Source organism: Narcine bancroftii, chromosome 3 (assembly GCF_036971445.1).
Source record: "Narcine bancroftii isolate sNarBan1 chromosome 3, sNarBan1.hap1, whole genome shotgun sequence".
Taxonomy (NCBI): domain Eukaryota; kingdom Metazoa; phylum Chordata; class Chondrichthyes; order Torpediniformes; family Narcinidae; genus Narcine; species Narcine bancroftii.
In genome coordinates this window covers 47,905,475-47,925,464 of record NC_091471.1, presented here as the reverse complement: position 1 = coordinate 47,925,464, position 19,990 = coordinate 47,905,475, and the positions used below count along the sequence as shown (strand labels likewise).

General features: G+C 39.6%; 1 protein-coding gene and 1 long non-coding RNA gene across 19 annotated transcripts in view; one reads left to right on the top strand and one right to left on the bottom strand.

Moving 5' to 3' along the window:
* The window catches only part of nedd4l (NEDD4 like E3 ubiquitin protein ligase), a 533,566-nt gene that overhangs the window by 201,259 nt on the left and 312,317 nt on the right, over window positions 1-19,990 (bottom strand). For all 18 annotated transcript variants that reach the window (XR_011353364.1, XM_069924007.1, XM_069924003.1 and 15 more), the window contains one exon: window positions 10,102-10,152. Coding sequence is in view for 17 of the 18 variants with exons in the window: in XM_069924007.1 (XP_069780108.1) it covers window positions 10,102-10,152 (51 nt within the window). In the remaining variant the exon portion in view is untranslated. The remainder of the gene's footprint in view (window positions 1-10,101; window positions 10,153-19,990) is intronic.
* LOC138757145 (uncharacterized) overlaps window positions 1-19,990 on the top strand; it is a 52,122-nt gene that overhangs the window by 20,434 nt on the left and 11,698 nt on the right. The window lies entirely within an intron of this gene.

The following is a 19,990-nucleotide window of genomic DNA, read 5'->3' as shown; positions in this document are numbered from 1 at the left end:
TGAGTACACAGCCTTGTGATGCCCCGGTATTGTGGATGATCATGGAGGAGGTGCTGTCACAAATCCTCACTGATTGCTGCCTGTAGGAGCGAAAATCATGGATCCAATTGCACAGAGGCGTGCTGAGACCAAGGTCACATAGCTTGGGGATTAGTTTGTTTGGTACTGTTGTGTTGAAAGCAGAGTTGTAGATGTTGAACAGAAGTCTGGCATAGGTATCCTTGTTGTCCAGATGTTCTACGCTTGAGTGCAGGGTCAGAGGGACGACCACTGCTGTGAAAATGTTTTACTCACATGTGAACTGGAGTGGGTATCGTGTTGATTATGGAGGCTCATGTAACCTCACCATCTAGAACTTGATTGTGAAGGGTCATGTGACCTCTCTGGCTGGAACCTAGTCGAAAGTCACCTCACCTGGTTAGGTCTGCCCACCTGTGAAGCTGATGCATGATTGGCCCTTACAGCTGATGTGTGATTGGTCCTCCAGGTGCAGATCTGCACACAGGAAACGCTGATGCGTGATTGCGCCTTGCAGGTCACGTGGACGGGCCCTGCAGTGAAAAAGCAGCCCATGGAGTTTTTCTCTCTCTCTCTCTGTTCTTGTTGCTGCATGGAGGCCATCACTCAACTCCAGGTTGCAGCCCACTGGCAGCTCCAGAGGGCCAAATGCGATTGGCACATCCTGGATCCTGAACTGTGGGCAATGCTGGAGACCAGTTTCAATTGATATAATTGTTAGCTGTAATTAATTTACTGTTTATTAGTGTGCTGTTATTGCAAGAGATAGATAGAGATAGAGAGGTGGGTATTGTGTGTTTAACCCTTGTGGTCCCCACCAGGAGTTGAGAATGCTTAGTAGTGATGTGTCATTATTTGTATATTATTCCGGGTAGTGGGTGGCCTTTTGTGAATTCCCCTATGTGTAAATAAAGACCACTGTTTGTTAATAACACGTGTTCAGCCTTGATTCTCTTTGAACCCACTCAACTTATTTTGAACACAACAGTGGGTCAAAGGTGACTCGGAGTCTGGAGATAATATGAACCAAGATTAACCTCTCAAAGCACTTCATGATTGTGGATGTCAGAGCTACTGACCAGTAGTCATTTAGACCTCTCCCTGCATTCTTCAGCACTGGAAATGTTATGGCCTTCTTGAAGCAGGTGGGTACTCCAGCCTATTGGAGACAGAGAATAAAGATTCTGAGTATACAGCTATCAATTGGTCTGCACAGGCACAGGGGATATTTCCAGGGAATCTAGTCCAGTACCTTTCCGTGGTTTCACTCTCCGAAAAACCATTCTGATTTCTGGGACTTCGAGCATGGGTATAAGTATACTTGAGGTAGGAGAGGCTTTTTCCCACTTGCTTGCTGACCTCATGCTTGAAATGAGCATAGAATGCATTCATATCAGAGGGGATGTTGTTAATTATTCTGCCCAGCTTTGCTTTGTAGCTTGTGATGGCATGCACGATCTGTCATAAGTGCCGATGTCCGTAAGGGTTCATCTGCAAATCAAGAATGGCACAGAACTCCCTCCTGGTACCTCTGATGGCCTTGTGCAGGATGTACCTGAGTTTTGCATAGGTTGTGTCACCTTAGTTGTACTGATTTCCTTGCCATTCTGCCATGGTTTCTGGATTTTGCTATGTAGTTTTCCACACACTTGCTGATGAAGTTAATGACAGCTGTGGTGTATTCATTAAAGTTGGTGGCTGAGACCTGATTACAGACCAGTCTACTGATTCAAACCAGGCACAAAGGATGTCATCTGTATTCTGAGCCAAGCGATGCACAACTTTTGTTACCGCATCCTCATATTTCAGCTTCTGCTTGTGGGGAAGTAGGAGAAGCACAGATTGGTGGTCTGATTTGCCAAATCCAGTCATGACATGGAGCAGTTGCCAACTGTTAAGGACGTGCAGCAGTGGTTGAAGATGTTGGTGGGGTGGGGGGGGGAAGTGAGCTTCGGTGGGAAAGGTGTTATGCTGTTAGGATTTTGGTAGTACACTCTTGAGGATGGCATGGCTGAAGTCTCCCTGTAAGATAAACACAACTTCTGGGTGTTTCAACTCAAAGCATTGATGGAGGTGAGTCATTCATCCAGCACTAGTTTTTTATTAGCCTGAGCTAATATTGTCTGGGATATTGTCTACTGTCAGAATTGCTGATGTGAATTCCTGCAGCAGGTATACTGCTTTATAACATGGTTCACTGGATCTGTAGTCAGGACAATTCGGCAAAGCATTTTTAATCATCTCATAATTTACTCACTGATGATTGGTACTATATATAAACATATATATATTCTGCAACACTTTGAACTTAAAGGAAATCTACTAAAATAAATTCATTTAGCTATAAATTTTGTTTCATAATGGAAGGTTTGATAGCACTGTGTCACGACAACCAGCTCCACTTTTGATTTGCAATGAATCTTGAATTTAGGTCACTAAAATAGATACAGATTCACTGGATATCTGAATAAATGATCTAAAAAAATTTTAAAGGAATATTCAGCTCAAGAACGGGCAGGTTAGATAAAGTCGAGAAAGCAAGATAGAATTGAGAATTATCTGGAAACTACAGAGCAGGGAAAGTTGCAAGTGATCATGAAGTCAAGCAAGTCAAGCACCAGCAATGGAGAGAGAAACAGAATAGGAAAATGTGAGTCAATTATCCATCGAAACTGCAAATGTTTGTGTCCTCATAAGATGTTCTAAGATGCAGGGAAGAGGAGAGTAAAGAGAACAGAGTGACAGAGTGAAGGTCAAAGTTGTCAAGGTAACTAAATCAATCAGAACAAAATAATATAGAAAAAAAATAAAGATAAAATAAAATGAAACCCAACAGTATAGTTACAGCTGTTGAAAAAAGAGTGGCTGGAGAATGTTTATCTACAATCTGTAAACACAACATTAAATACCAAGAGTTAGAAAGTGCCTTATCAGAAAATGAGTGGCTGTTCGACAAGCTTACCTAAATCGAAGACAAATTCAGAAATCAGGCAGCAGTGGGACAGCAAACTAAAATGACAGTTGAATGGAGCTCAGGGTCAACCCCTATCGGACTGAATGAATACATGATACAAATCTGTGTTTGGTCTCTCTGGGCACTGAACATAAGGCACAAATGGAATAAGTGACAATCTTGCAGTTCGTGGGGTTTCTGCCTCACAGGTTGAGCGACTGTCTTCTTGGGAGGAGTTTGCATGTTTGCCTTGCAACCATATGGGGTTATTTCACTTCCTGAACTTAATTGACCATTGTACATTGTCCCCAGATAATGTACAAATGGCAGAAATGTAGTGGTGGGGGTGGGGGGGGGGGGTGGGGGGAAGGAGTCGATAGGAATATGCAAGCAGTTAAAAAATTATGTGTGAATGGATTTTACAGAGTCACAGCTATGTAATATGGAAACAAGCCCTTTCACTCAGAGTTCATACCACTCCTCAAGCATACATTTACACTAATGCCACACTTATTTCATTCTCCCCACATTCTCATGAGTTTCCTTCAGATTCAACTACTCACCTGCACACTAAAAGCAATGGACAATAGCCAATTAACCTTTTGATTTGCACGTATTTTGGATGTGGCTGAAACTAGAACAGCTGGAGGAAACTAACAAGCACACATGGCGAAGGTGTAAACTCTACACAGGCCGCACCTTTCGATCAGGAGCTTTACCAGTTGTGCCACCACACCAACGCCATGCTTGATGATTGGTGCCGATCCAGTTAGCCAAACAGCCTGTGATAATGTTTAACCTGGAAGAACAACTTAAATCTCTAGACTGAGAAAAGAAAGATGTTGCATCCCCACAAAAAGGGAGTGGATGGTGGATGTGGAATAGCAGAGAGATCAGGCAGCAGTGGGAATTGTCCCTTCAGAATAAAATCCCTTTGGAAATGGTGCAAGTTATGAAAGATGAGCTATTGAGCACAGGCATTTTTCCACTGAGGTTAGGTGAGATAAAAACTAGAAGACATGGCTTCAGGGCAAAAGGGGAAAAGTTTAAAAGGAACATTAGGGAGGAACTTCTTTGCATAGAAAGTTGGTGAATTGGTATCTGTGGGCTCAATTTTGACCCTTAAGAAAACTTTGTAAAGGTACATGGATAGGCATGGTATAATCCGGGTGCAGGCCAGTGGGACTTGGCAGAATAATAGTTTGGCATGCATAACCTGGAAGGGCCTGTTTCTGTGCTGTAGCATTCCATGTTTATAAGGTTTAAGGACCACCTGCATGGGGCTCTGAATGGGTTTGTCCCTCAGAGTTACAGAAAGTTTGATAGGGTAAAAGAACCATAGTTGACAAGAGAGGTGGAACAGTTAGTAAAGAGGAAGAAAGAAGCATACATGAGATTTAAGAAGCAAATATCAGACAGGGGTAAAGAGAATTATAAGGTAGGTAGTAAGCAACTTAAAAAGGGACATATGAAAGCTAGAAAGGGGTATGAGAAGACCTTGGCAAACAGGATTAAGGAAAACCTCAAAGGATTCTACACATTCATAAAGAACAGGAGGATGACCAGAGAGTAGGACTGGTCAGGGGTAAAAAAGGGGGAAATGTACCTGGAGATGGACAAGGTAGGGGAGGTCCTCAGTGAATACTTTGCTTTAGTGTTCATCAGTAAAGAGAACTTGCTGAAACTGACGTCAGCGTAGGACATCCAAATGTACTGGAGCATGTTGAGGTTAAGAAAAAGGGAATGTTAGAGCTCCTGAATAATATTAGGGTAGCCAAATCCCCAGGACCAGATGGAATATACTCATATTTATGCAGGAAGCAAGGAAAGCGATTATTCGGGCAATGATGAATATTATTACATCTTCCTTGGCCACAGAAGTGACACCAGAGGATTGAAGGATGGCAAATGTAATTCCATTGTTCAAGAAATATGATAGGGAGAACCTTAGGAATGAAGGACCACTGAATCTTAGGTCAGTTTGGTAATAATGAATAACCGGCATGTGTTCATGGGGGCAGGTTATGGGAACAAGCCTAATTGAGATTTTTGGGAAGGTGATAAAATAGTTGACAAAGGAGGGTGCTGGATGCAGTGAGTATGGATTTTAGAACGGTGATGGACAAGGTTCATCCAGAAAAGGCTGAAGCATGGAATCTTGGCTGAGTGGCCTCGGAGATGGTTTGCACAAAGAATGCAGAGGGTGGTGGTTGAAAATGCATATTCTGCCTGGTGTCAGTAACTAGTGGAATTTCACAGAGATCTGGACTGGGACCCCAGCTCTTCGTGATTTTTATGTGACTTGGGCAAATAAATGGAGGGGAAGGTCAGTAGGTTTCCAGAAGACACCAAGGTTAGAGAGAGTACGGAGGAGTTTACCAGGATACTGCCTGGATTGAAGAACATGACTCATGGAGCGGTGGAGGAAGAGGTGATTTAATAAAGGTGGACATGATTATGAGAGACATAGATAAGGTGGATTGCCAGCACCTTTAATCAATAAAGAGGGCATCAGTTAAAGGTGAGAGGAGGGAAGTTTTGGAGAAGGCATCAGAGGAAGGTATTCTTTTATAAACACAGTGAGTGGTGGGCACCTTGAATGCATTCTGAGACTGATATAATAGGGGCATTTAATAGACTCTTGGTTAGGCACATGGATGTAAGAAAAATGGAGGGTTCTGGGCTGTGAAGGAGGAAAGAATTAGATTGACATGGAGTTGGTTTACACAGCTTGGCACAGCATCATGTGACAATGGGCCTGCATTGTACTGTACTGCTTTATGTTTAAAAAAAAAGATCATGAGTTACAAGTGTACCAAGTACAAGATAGTAAAATCTCCATTATCTACCACCTATGGGGATTGTGGATTTTCCTGTTGAAAGAGACTCACTCTTTAAGAATACACAGTTTAAAAGACAAAAGACAGGGCAAAATGTAAAGTAATTAAAAAAGATCAGTATTTGAGTCTTTAATTATGTAAAGTTCACCTTAATCAAGTTATTCCTGTAACTTACAAAATTTATATTTGAACCCCAGTTGCTGGCACTGTTAAGTATTACTCTAGCTGGTACGCTAATAATTACCTCCTCCCCCAAATTTACAGATAGAGCCTTACTAAGATAATTAATACTAATAAAAATAAAGACGCTTACTAGGCAGGGATAGGGAAGCACTTTTGGAGAGTCGCCCAGCAGTGAGTGCTGCCAGTTTCATTCCAACTCAACTTTATTGTAACTTTATTCAATCATCTGCTGCACAGGGGACACAACCAGAGCACTCCGCTGGCTGAATGTTTGCTACCACCTTCATGCAAGTGTCCTGGTCAGGCCTTTTGCACACCTTCCTCGCACTGACAACCTGACTCACCTCCACGCAAGTGGCGACACCGAAAAGAATGTGCGTGTGTTGTGTGGCACTGCTAGTTCAGCAGGGCAAATCTGTGCAGATCCGATGAAGTCTCAGCGCTCCCCCGCAATGTCCATTTGCCCAGTCTTATCTATCTGATTATTTATTTCCTCGATTTTCTTTTTGACAGATGTTTGAGTTTCCGGTTGATTGAATTCCAGATAGTGGAGATTTTACTGTATAATCATCTCAGAGGCTGGTGGTGAAGCTGAACTCACTGGGACTCAACACCCCTCTTTGTAACTGGATTCTGGATTTCCTAATGGAAAGATCACAGTCTATCTGGATTGGCAACACCAGTGCCCATCACATTGAGCACTGGTGGACCTCAGAGCTGTGTGCTCAGCTCACTCCTGTTCACGCTGCTGACCAAAGACTGCAATGCCAGATCCAGCTCTAACAGAGTGACGTGACACTAGGTGGCCTCATCAGTAACAACGATGAGTGGAAATGCAGAGAAGAGATGGAAAATATCACTAAATGGTTTGAGAATAACAACCGGAGTCTTAACATGGATTTCAGGACGAAAAGCAACCACCGTCTACTGCACATTAATAGCTCAGTAATGGAGAGAGTGGAGAGCACCAAGCTCCTTGAAATCCACTTAAGAGGTGTCCTATCCTGGACACACAGCATCTCCTCACTTGTAAAGAAGGCGCAACAATGACTGCACTTCCTTAGAAGGCTGAAGCCATGCTGTCAACTTTCCACAGGAGTTCTATCAAGACCGTCCGAGCCAGCTGCATCAAAGTGCAGTATGGTTACTGTAAAGAATTGGATAAGAAGTGAATGTATAGGACTATGAAAGGACCATCCACCCAACCCCCATCAATGTAATTTACTGAAAAATCTGTAAGGATCCCTACCACCCCACACAGGTCTTCCAGCTACTCCTGTCAAGAGACACGCAAGTATTGGAGCCAGATCCACCAGGATAAGGAACAAATTCCCACAGGCAGTGAGACTGCTGAATGCTTGCTAAATTGCTAGAACAACTCCCACTGTGGCTCTACTATTCATCAATAATATTTATTTTTAAATCTATGTATATCGGTTCTGTGTATATATATCATTTGTATGTATGTGTGTTATGTCTTTTTGTGGGTTTGCACTGTTTTTGCACCATGGACCAAAAACGCTGTTTCGTCAGGTTGCACTATCACAATTGGATGATAAATGAACTTGGTGTCAGCTACCAATTGCATTTAACAAAATGAATTATGCTGGGATGATTACAACAAGCCACAATGGATCAATTAACATTTGTAATGGAAGACCAATTACTCTGAATTAACAAAAATATGAATACATTTTTATCCTATTTGCACGCACAAATGCCAAAAAATATATTTAACATTTTTGAGCAATGTTGCAAAGGTAAACCTGCTTTTATTCTGGATAGTCTTATAAGACTTGAGAAGTTTCAATGCATATTTTAAAATACAAGCTATTTCAGTCAAAAAGGGGGAAAAAATCCTGATTCATCTATTTGCACATTTTCAAACTTACTTTCAACGCAAGCATTGAAAGAATTTAATCAGTGTTGCACTAGAGTTCCAGATCTCTGCAGCCAATCTGAACAATGCGCAATGTGGGACTGGGCAAGAGTTAATCACTCATAGCAATTTCCAAAATTAGTTGGTATCATCCAGGGACCCAGGTTCACAAAACAGCTACTTATCTCAGCCTGCTAATGAGAAGAAACACAAGTTCGGTTGCGTATATCCAATTAATCCTTCCTTTGCACGGTTATAAATTTGTACTAAAGGTAGCTTTAAATTTATCAAATAAACGTGGAATGAGAAATTTTGTTAGTAACGGGCTCTGCAAATCTATAATTATCAGCTGATAAGGCAGGGAAAAATATTTGCCTAGGTATCTGGAGCTCCAGACAAGAAGCTTCCAGATATAATTAAAACTTGTGCAACATGATCCACAGCTAGAAAGAGTTCATTGGAATTGTAACTTTGGGCCTATTTAAATAACGTGATTACCCAGCACCCCTTGGCAACAATAGGTTTTAATAATTGACTAACTCAAATACCAAAGCATGGTCATAAAAAGATAAAATAACAAATCTGTTGCTAAAACTCCAAATTTAACTAGTGCAAATTGACACAGCAAGATTGTTTGACAATAGAATTAGTCAATATATCAAATATGGCATATCAAGCACTAAAAAGATTACCATTTAAAATCTTAAATTGCAGTTTTAGACCTAATTTTAATCATTTAATGACTCAGAATGCTTTTGTGATGTAAATGATATTCTTCAAGGTCGGTGGATTCAGTCTTTCTTCTATCATGCCACCCTTTGTCCTTCATTTATTTACATTACATCTTTCCAATGACAACATTCCTCTCCACCTAACTTTCCTGGACCTTTTCTGACTGAAAGGCCATTTCTTTTCTGAATCATCTTCTGGTTCTTAACTGAGCTGCTGGTAAACAACCTTTCAGTTCTTTCTCCTGACACTCCACATTGAACCCAGGACTTATTATACTGCAAAATCATAAAAATGTTACTCTCACTAATAAAGTTTACACAAAAACGCTAGACAAATTCAATAAGTCACACAGCATTCTTAATGTCGCAAAGATACATAACCAATGTTTCAGACCTGAAGTCTTCATCAAGATATCAGCAAAGAATAGGCAGGTGCCCGAATAAAATGGAGAGGGAGGGGCAGGGGGAGGAGCACAGGGCCCAGGCAAGAGGTTATAGGTGGATATGGGTGGGAGGGCAAAAGAAAAAAAAATAACTGAGGTGATGGGGGAGGTGGTGAGCTGAGGAAAGGAGACAGAGGGGAGGGGAAGAGAGGGAGAAGCCAGTGTTAATGCCATCCAGATATAGAGTGCTCAGTGGGAATATTAGGTGTTGCTCCTCCATTTTGCGGGTGACCTTGGTTTGGCCATGCATGAGACCATGGACAGACATGTCAGCGTGGGAGTGGGGTGTGGAATTGAAGGTTGGCCACTGGGAGATCCGTGTCAGACATAGTGAAAGTGTTCAACACAACAATCTCCCAGTCTGCGTCCAGTCTCTCCAATGTAGACGAGGCCACAACAGGAGCACTGCTTGCAGTGGTTGACCCCTGTAGACCCCCGTCTCCTTTCCTCAGCTCTCCACCTTATTCTGTCTCCATTTAGAGCTATCTCCTTCCCCAACACTTCTCAGTTATTTTTCCTTGTGCCCTTCCACCCATATACGCCTCTGCCCTCTTGCCTGTGCTCCTTCCCTCCTTTTATTCAAGTGTCTGCCTGCTTTTTGCTCATATCTTGACGAAGGGCTTGGGCCTGAAATGTTGGGTTACGTACCTTTATCTTTGTTACGCAAAGAACACTGTGTGACTTGCTGAGTTTCTCCAGCAGTTTTGTGTAAACTATAATCACAGTGTCTGCAGACATTCTTGTTTACCTCCCGAATAAAGTTGCTTTCCTTGTTGACTTCAGTATGGTTCTTTGTACATTCAAACTTTAGGTTGATCTGATATTGTTCATCAGCTTGCCACAATGTATCTGAAATTGCTATGTTTTGTTGCACAACAGGATCGAGTCCCTCACCTGGTTTTCTCGGTAACGTGTTAAGATCGAAGAACAAATATCAGAATTTGATTGATAATTAAATAAGTAAGCAAGCTAAATTTGATAGCATCTGCACAGGGTGAGGGAAAGCAAATGCTAATTTAGTCTTTAAAACATTATCTGTACAATCATAACTTACTGGTAGGTGATTAAGAGGCACATCGACTTGGCCCAGGAAATCATCTCTTGTCTGTAAAATAAAAATTATTGAACTTGGTCACTAATCAACAGAAATAAGTTTATACCAATTATAATTTAATTTAGCAAGAATACAAATCCACAGAAGTGCAGAGGTCTGCAAACATGGGTCATATCACAAAACATTAAACAATCCCACAAAGGAATGGGCCCTTCAGCCCACCATACCCGTGCCAACCATGGTGCAAATCTACAAGATACCATTTGCATGCACATGGCTTGTATTTCTTCTACGTCAAAGTTCATCCTTCAGGGCAAGGGTTGCCAAATAGCGGCTCGATAGCCACATGCATCTCCTTGACATATAATGTGTGGCTCCTTAGAATATGTCGGGAATCATATGAGCTGTTGCTCACAATCGTCGTTTTAGTGCCTTGCAATTAAAAATATTTTGTATGTATTACCATATACACATGTGTAATAATTGATACCATGTAAAAGTCAACCACTATTTTTGGTCCCGTCCGCCCACCCACCAGATCTTCTGACACCCTGACCAGAGCCTCTCGCCTATGCTCTAGCTTCTTGCCCCTCAAATCTCGCAATATCTCAACTGCAGACCCTCACCAAGCCCTCAACTGCCCGCCCATCCGAGCTCACAATACTCCGACCAGGGCCTCTCTCCTAGGCCCAGGCTGCCCACCAACCAGAACTCCTGACGACTCAACTGCGGCCTCTCACCTAGGGCCAGGCCATCTGCCCACCAGAGGTCCCAATCCCTCTACCGTAAACTTTAGCCTAAGCCCTGGATGCCCATGCATCCAAGCTCCCAAGAGATTTCCTCACCTCCAGACATCCAATCACTGAAAATTGGTAAGCACTTCTCCTCCACAATCTCCATTAGTACCAGATCACCAGAGAGTTGTGTTCTTAGCTCCTGCCCTACTCACTTTACAGCTATGCCTGTGTGGCTCAATCTACAAATGTGCCTATGATACCACGGTACCACAGTAGTGGGTTGTATAAAGGAAGAGGATGGAGATTGAAAACTTGGCTAAACGGTGCACCATCAACAACCTTGCTCTCAATGACATCAAAATTAAGGAGCTGATTGTTGACTTCAGGAAAGGAAAGCCAGAGGTAGACAATCCAGTGATCATTGGGGGAATCAGAGGGTGAGCCAATTTAGGTTCTTTGGAGTCACTATCTCAGAGGATCTTTCCTGGACTCAACACACCAATGGCATTGTAAAGAAAGCACGTCAGCTTTCTACTCCTCAACAGTTTGCAGAAGTTTGGTATGACACCAGAAATTCTGGCAAATTTCTAGAGGTGTGGTGGAAAGTGTGCTAACTGGCTTCATCACGGTCTGGTATGGGAACACCAATACTTCTGAGCATAAAGCCTCCAAAAGGCAGTGGGCACAGCTCAGAACATCACAGGCAAAACCCTCCACACTATTGAGTACATCGACAGGGAATATTGCTACTGGATAGCAACAGCAATCATCAAAGACCTATCCCATCCAGCACAGGTTCTGTTCTTGCTGTTGTCTTCAGGAAAGAGGTATAGGTGTCACAAGACTCACACCACCAGGTTCAGGAACAGCTGCTACCCCTCTACCATCAGATTCCTCAATGACAAACTCAATCAGAGACTCATTTAAAGACTCTTACTTGTGCACCTTATTGATTTTCTTTTGTTCTCTCTGAATTGCATTCAGTTTGTTTCATTATCTGTTTACAGTTCTTTGTCTGTTTACATGTTTAAGCTATGTACAGTTTAATTTTTGCATGAGCAATTAGCAGTAATTTTGCCATGCCTGCAGAAAAAAGGAATCTCAGGATTGTATGTGATGTCATGTATGTACTCTAACAATAAATTTGAAATCAAAGTGCATGATGTACTCTTCCAACATTATATTTTATTTGCCTCTTCTCTGTCCTTACTCACTTAATTTCCAAGTCCTTCTGCAGCCTCATGTTTCCTCTACACTACCTGCTCCTACACCTACCTTCATATCATCTGCAAACTTGGCTACAAACCCATTCAATCCATAATCTAAATCATTAATATACAACATAAAAAAAGAGGTGGTCCCAGCACCGACCCCTGTGGAACTGTCAGCCAACCAGAATATGATCCCTATATTCGGACTCTCTCCTTCCTGCCAATCAGCCAATGCCTTACCCATGCTAGTATGATTCCTGTTATACCATGGGCTCTTATCTTGTTAAGTAGTCTCATATGCAGCACCTTGTCAAAGGCCTTCTGAAAATCCAAATGCACAACATCCACTGCTTCTCCTTCATCGAGCCTTGTCACTTCTTCAAAGAATTTCAATAGGTTTGTTTAGCAAGATTTTCCCTTAAGGAAACCACGAAGGCTTTAGCCTATTGTTATATGTGAATTGTGGAGAAATACATGGCTTCCCTGCCTGTCTGGAATATTGTGAATTGCGGATGGTCATGTGTCCTCTCTGTCTGAAACATATTCAGAAGTCACATCACCTATCAATCAAGGATGGACTCCAGCCACCTTGTCATTGGCTCGTTTAATGCGCCCAGATAAGAACTGTATATAACATAAATGCATACCACATTCTTTCTCACTGGCTCATGGTCTAAGCCCCAGACATCGCTCCACACCAGGTCGTTACTATGGACATCGCTGGAAGAGTCGTGAGTATGGTGTGCACTACACTTAAGATGAACCGTAGTATTGTGATAGATCAGCGCTTGCAGAGAGCTGCACCCTTGTTGGTAGAGGGAACCAGAAATGTATGTGGAAGTCCCTGTCTGTAGTGTGTGTACATGTATGTGAGCATATAGCCACTAGTTTCAAAGACCAATCTGGGTCCAATGTGAATGAATATATAGTTTAGTAATATAGTAATTGAGTAACATTTGACACTCTCCCCTGTTTGTCTCCTGTGTGTTCATTAAGGTTACTTGTGATTGTAACCCTTCTATCCAGATTCATCTGTCTGTGAACCCACCGAACCTGATACTCTTCCAAACACACCTGTCTTGTCATGTACTTTCAAATATTCCATGACTACATCCTTGACAATCAACTCCAACATCTTTTCAACCACTGATGTTAGGCTAACCTCTCTGCTGCTTCCCTCACTTTTTGAATAATGGGGTGACATTTATGATTTTCAAACCTTCTGGGACCATAAGAGAATATAATAATTCCTGTAAAATCATTAACAATGCCTCCACAATCTCTTCTCTTTTTTTGATTTAAAAAAAAATTCATCCATACATGTAATAGTCAAAGATTTATATTATAGTACAAATTGCAAAAGGAAAAGAAACTAAAACTACATACATGATGGTAAATATCCCCTCCAAAACCTCCCCCCCCCCTCAAAATAGTTAATATAAAGATATAATGTAGTTATATCAAGAAAAATAAATAAACTTCCAGGGTTGCAAAGAGGGATGTCATCCAACACACAATTTAAACATAATTCTTTAATACAATTTAGAGGAGATTTTCACAGGTCCAGAAGCACGGGAAGCACAACATTACAAGTTTAAACCTAATATTGGAGTATATGGATGCCAAATTTTTAAAACGTAGCATATTTATTTCTCATTTTTTTGTATTTTTTCCAAAGGAATACAACTTTGAATTTCTCCATTCCATCGTGTCATACCCATACGTGTATCTGATTTCCAAGTAACTGCAATAGATTTTCTTGCCACTGCTAATGTAACTTTAACAAATTCTTATTGGTATATTGGAAATTTTAATTTAGGTCTTGTTCCATCAATATTTCCTGATAACAATAAATGTGGATTTTGCAGAAATACAACACCTGTAACTTGTTCCAAAAAATTTCCAAATCCACCCAAAAAGGTCTTACCTTGGGGCATGACTGAGTTGAATGTAAACAAAAAAGTTCCTATATCGTCACCACATCTAAAGCTTTGGTCTGATAAGTGCGATTTCAATCTATTCAATTATTGTGGTGTAATATATAAGTTATGTAAAAAATTATACTGAACTAATCTCTACCTTACATTAATAGTATTAGTCATACAATCTCTACCAATCTTTGCTTGTCAATTGTGATATTTAAATCGATTTCCCACCTTCGTCTAGATTTATGAACTCTAAGCTTAGGAGTTCCTATTTTTAATAAAGAATATATTGTGGAGGTAAATTTCTTAACAAAATACTCTCCTAATAAGAATTTGTACTTCACTACAACCAGATAACAACACAGTTGCTCCTAACTTGTCTCTCGAATATGCTCTCAGATGAAAATAACAAAATAACAAAAAAAGAGTATTTTGGGTTATTCCACATTTCTGAATTTTTCAAACGTCATTAACTGACCTCTTTCATAATAATTTTCAACATTTATAAACCAAATATCAAAAAATTGTTTATCTTTTGAAAAAGATACAAGAAAATTTTGAGTCAAAGGCATTTTGGGCAATATATGTCCTCTTGCACCAATTTCATCATTTATTTTATTCCATATATTAATCAAATGCTTCAATAATGGTGTTTCTCTTTCACCATCCATCAATTTTGCATCCCATTAGTATATGAATTCCTTTGATTTTCCCTCTCCTAATTTATTCAATTTTATTTAAACACATGCCAGTGGAAAAAAAAAGATAATAAATATAATTTGTGCCATTCAATAATAAGTTTTGAAATTAGGAAGCTGTAAGCTTCCCAATTCATATTTCCACGTTAACTTTTCTATGGAAACTCTTGCATTTTACCTTTCCAAAGGAATTTCCTTTCACATTTGTTCAATGCTTGACAAAAATTGAGGTATTAAAATAAGTAATGTTTGAAAAAGATATTGTATTTTTGGAAATATATTCATCTGAAGACAATTAACTCTTACCACTAAAGTTTAAGGTAAATTGATCAATTTTATAAAAAAAATTTTTTCTCAACCTTTTTAAGTAGTGATAAATAATTCAATTTATTTAATGCCATCCTTTGGCCATTTAAACTGAGTATCCCTTCTGTTAATGGGATAATTCCACCTTTATCTAGTTTATTCTATAACCCAAAATTTTCCCATATTATTCAAATTTAACATATAGTTGTTGTAAAGAACTTTCAGGTTCAGTCAAATATATCAAAACATCATATGCAAATAAACTAATTTTATGCTCTTCTTGACCAACTCTAAATCCCTTAATTTTCAGTTCACTCTAAATTATTTCTGCAAGAAACAAAGCTGGAGATAAGGGACATTCTTGTCTACTTGACCTCGCCAATTGAAACAGTGCAGATACTTGTCCATTAGTCAATACTTTAGTTTTAGGATTATTATATAATGCCGTAATCCAATTTACAAAGGTTGATCCAAATCCAAATTTATCCAACACCTTAAACAAAAAATTCCATCCAGCCTATCAAATTCTTTTTTCCTAGAACCAATGTCCTCTTTTTTTGCACTAAATGGATTATACTAAGTAAAATACCCACATTTTCAGCCAACAGTATCTTTTTTTTTACAAAACCTGTCTGATCCATATTTATTAATTTAGGTAGTAATTTAGTCTTTCTATTTGCAACAATCTTATAATCTACATTTAATAATGAAATGGGTCTACAAGATGAAAGCTTTAAAGGGTCTCCATCTTTTCAGGTATCTCTGTAATTATTGCTGTTGAAAATGATTCTGGATGAGTATGGGTTTCTGAAGCCTGTTTTAATACTTTCATAAATCTTTAAATTCTTTATAAAAAATCAGGCAGGAATCCATCCTCTCCTGGAAATTTATTACTCTGTAATAAATTTGTAGCCTCCCTCACCATTAACTGAGAAAAGGGAGTACTCAATTTAGTTTGCTCATCCAAACTTAATCTAGGCAAAATTATCTGTAATAAATATCTATCTATCTTATTTTTGACTTTTAAAGATTCCGAGCTATACAATTTTGAATAAAAATTCTTAAAGGATTAATTTATTTCTTGAGGTTTTAAAAGTAATAACATTAGTATCCTTTTTAATTGCATTAATTGTTCTCGAGATTTGCTTTGTTTTTAATTGCCATGCATGTACTTTATGCAATCTTTCACCTAATTCTTAATATCTTTGTTTTGTTCTTGTAATTCCTTTCTCTGTTCTGTAAGTTTGTAATGTGATATACTTAAGTTCTTTTTTTAATTAATTAATTGTCTATGTTTATATACAGAATGCTGTTTTTGAAGGTTCTTTTCCAAAACTGTTATTTCTTTTTCTAACTGATCACTCTCTCATATACTCCTTTTTAATTTTAGAAGTAAAGCTTATAATTTGACCTCTTAAATACGCTTTCAAAGCATCCCATATAAGCTTATCACAAGAGTTCAAATTTATATCACAAAATATTCAGATTTGCATTCTAACAAACTCACAAAAATATTTTCTTTTCAATAATAATGAATTCAACCTCCATCCATAAATCGTATTCTCTGTGTCATGCATTTCAATCATTATTAATAAAGGCGATTGATAGATAAGATCCTCACTTTATCTAAATTCAGCTTCAAGAATCCTAGCTCGCATTTGTGCTGAAATTAAAAATGGATCAATTCTAGAATAAGAGTCATGCCTATTTGAATAAAATGAATAATCTCTCTCTAGGATGAATCCTCCTCCATACATCTATTAAATTCAAATCTCTCATTAACAAAAATGTAGCTTTTGCGGCTTTTGTTCTCGTCACTACTTGAGTAGATCTATCCAACAATGGATCTAAACAGAAATTAAAGTGCCTGTTCATGTGCCTCTGCTAGATTAAGAAATGTTTCTTGAATACATTTCTCATCATCAATATTTGGAGCATACAAATTTAAGAAAATCTACAATTCAGAATATGATTGACATATTCTGGGTTGTGAAGGGTCCTTCACAACATTTTGCATTTTAATTGGAAGATTCTTTTTTGAATTCTTTTCAATTCTTTCAAAATTGCCACACCTCTTGCCTTAGAATTAAACGAAGAAGACACTATATATCCAATCCAATCGCTTTTTAATTTCAAATGTTCTTTTTCAGTTAAATGTGTTTCTTGGAGAAAATCTCCCATTTTCTTAATATGTGTTAACACTCTCTTCCTTTTTTTTACAGGCCTGCTTAACTAATTAATATTAAAATTTACAAATGTCATGACAAAACATTTCATGTTATATCCGTTACTCCACAATCTCTTCCACTACTTCTTAGAACTTGAGGCTGCAATCCATCTGATCCGGGAGACTTATCCACCCTAGACCTTTCAACTTCCTATGCATTATCTCCCTTGAAAGATTAACTGTACTCACCTCCCTTACCTGATACCCTTTGATATCTGGCACTCTGGTAATGTCTTCCTCTGAGAAGACTGATACAAATATTCATTTAGTTCCTCTGCCATCTCCTTGTCTGCCATTATTTCTTCAGTGTCATTTTCAAATGGTCCTAAATTTACTCTTTATAAAAGATGGTGGCAGCGCCGGAGCTGCTGTAGTGGCAGCGCTGCCAATGGTATGGACCCACATGGAGCAGGGAAGTGGAGATGAAGAACTCCTGCGGAGTCCAGCCACCAAGTCGACTGCCATTGGCTCTGCATGGGCTTGGAACTGCCCATAGATGGAGCGGACGGTAGTTTTATTTGAAATCCCGCGACCGCGGGATCTGCACCCAGGATGGCGATGCCTATTAATCAGCAGCCGCGAGGGGCTGCAGACTCCGGGTAAGTGGAAGACTGCAGTGACCCGCAGGGATGGTGACCAAGGCAGTGGACCAGTGAGGGGGCTCTGCAGCAGAGGGACCAGTGAATGCGGTGGGCTGCTGGCGACTCAAGACAAGGAATGCATGGAGGCTTGTGGACTGCCAGAGACTGCTGTCAGGAGACTCATGCGGTGAAGTGCTGGAGACTGGCTCAAACTGGCTGGAGGGGTGTCAGGTATCGGAACCTGAATGCAAGGAGGTGCCAAGGGCACTGAAGGGTTGCTGACTGTGTTGGAGGTTCAGATCTGAAGCTCGGGTTGCCTATGGTTTGTATTGGAGGCTGTGGGGACTGTGCACATGCTGGAGGCAAATCTATGGACACTCAGTGCTTCTGGAGGGACTCTCTTTTACTTCCCTCTCTCTGACTGTAAGAAATGAAAGAGGCACTTAGGCAATTCTGGCTGGTGGCAAATCTGCCTTGCAATAGGCAAAAAGAAATTTCATGTAATACGACACTGTTTTATTACTACGTCAATAAATTGAATCGAATATACTTGAAGAAGCTCTTTTTTAAATACTCTTTGATATTTTCTGCTACTTCATACTTCATCTTTTCCCTCCTTATGAGATTTTTGCATCCTTCTGTAAGGTTTAAAAAACTTCCCAATCCTCTATCTTCCCACTAATATTTGCTTCCTTGAATGCCCTCTCATTTGCTTTTATGCTGGTTTTGACTTCCCTTGTCATCCACAGTTGATGACATACAGGTATTTTCATTTGAATATTTCCTTTTTTGGGTATATATTTATCCTGCACCTTCCTCATTTCTTGCAGAATCTCTATCCATTGCTGCTCTGCCATCTCCCCTAATCGTGGCCCCTTCCAATCCACTTTGGACAGTTCCTCTCTTGTGCCACTGTAATTCCCTTTACTCCATTGAAACACCAATACATGTGATGTTAGTTTCGCCCTGTTAAATCTCAAATTAAACTCAATCATATTGTGATCACTACCCCCAATGGTTCCTTTACTCTAAGCTCTCTAATCACCTCTGATGGTTACACGACATCTAATCCAGGACAACCACTCTCCTCATCGGCTCATCAACAAACTGCTCTAAAAAAGCCACCTGGTACGCTTCCACAAATTCTCTCTCCGAAGATCCAGTTCCAACCTGGTTTTCCCAATCTAATTGCATGTTAACATCCCCCATGATGACCATAACATTGCCCCTCTGTTAGGCCTTTTCTATTTACTGTTGTAATTTGCTATCCACATCCTGACTACTGTTTGGAGGTCCGTACATAACAATGGTATCTTTTTATCCTTGCCATTACTTAATTCAACTCGCAATGATTCTAAATCTTCTGATCCAATGTCACCTCTTTCTAATGATGTAATGTTATTTCCTCACCAACAGATACATGTCACCCCCTCTGCTTTCCTGTCTATCCTTTTGATACACTGTATATCCTTGGACATGTCAGCTCCCACTGACATCCATCCTTTAGCCATGACTCTGTGGTAGCCACAATATCATACCTGCCAATCTGTAGCTGTACTACAAGATCATCTTTTCTAAAAAAAAATTATGCTGCATGCAAATACAAAACTATTAGCCCAGTATTTGTTACTTTTTGTCTCTGTGTCCCTGTTGCATTGAAACTCATTGCAATGGCTACATTTTAGCCATCTCTGCCTGTCCTCCCACACAAACTCCCTACCAGCACCAACCACCTCTTCCTCTGCTTCTTCATTTTGGTTCCCACCTCACTGTGAAGTCACCATTCTAAGGCTAAATAAGAGGAAAGATTAATGTTTGCAAAGCACTGCAAATAGTTCAAGAACTTTCATAGTGTGAAAAATTTTAAAAAAATTTTAAAAAAGAACCATCAACCACTCAACAGGTCGTGCAAGATGTCAAACTGTACACCTTGCAAGATATTTACATCAATGCAAACTGTACAATAAGTTTGCAATATACAAGTCTGCAAAACTTGAATCAAACTTCAGATGTTCAAAAACCATTACCACCAATAAAGAAATCATATTTTAAACTTCAGAAAATGTTAACTGAATTAACACTTCTGAAAGGAGAATCTTATGCATAGAGAAGTAACCTTGGTTCAATGGTACACATCTGAAAGCAATTTTTTTTCTCCAAAATTTATTGAGCTTCAAAAACAAATTTGTACACATTATACAGAT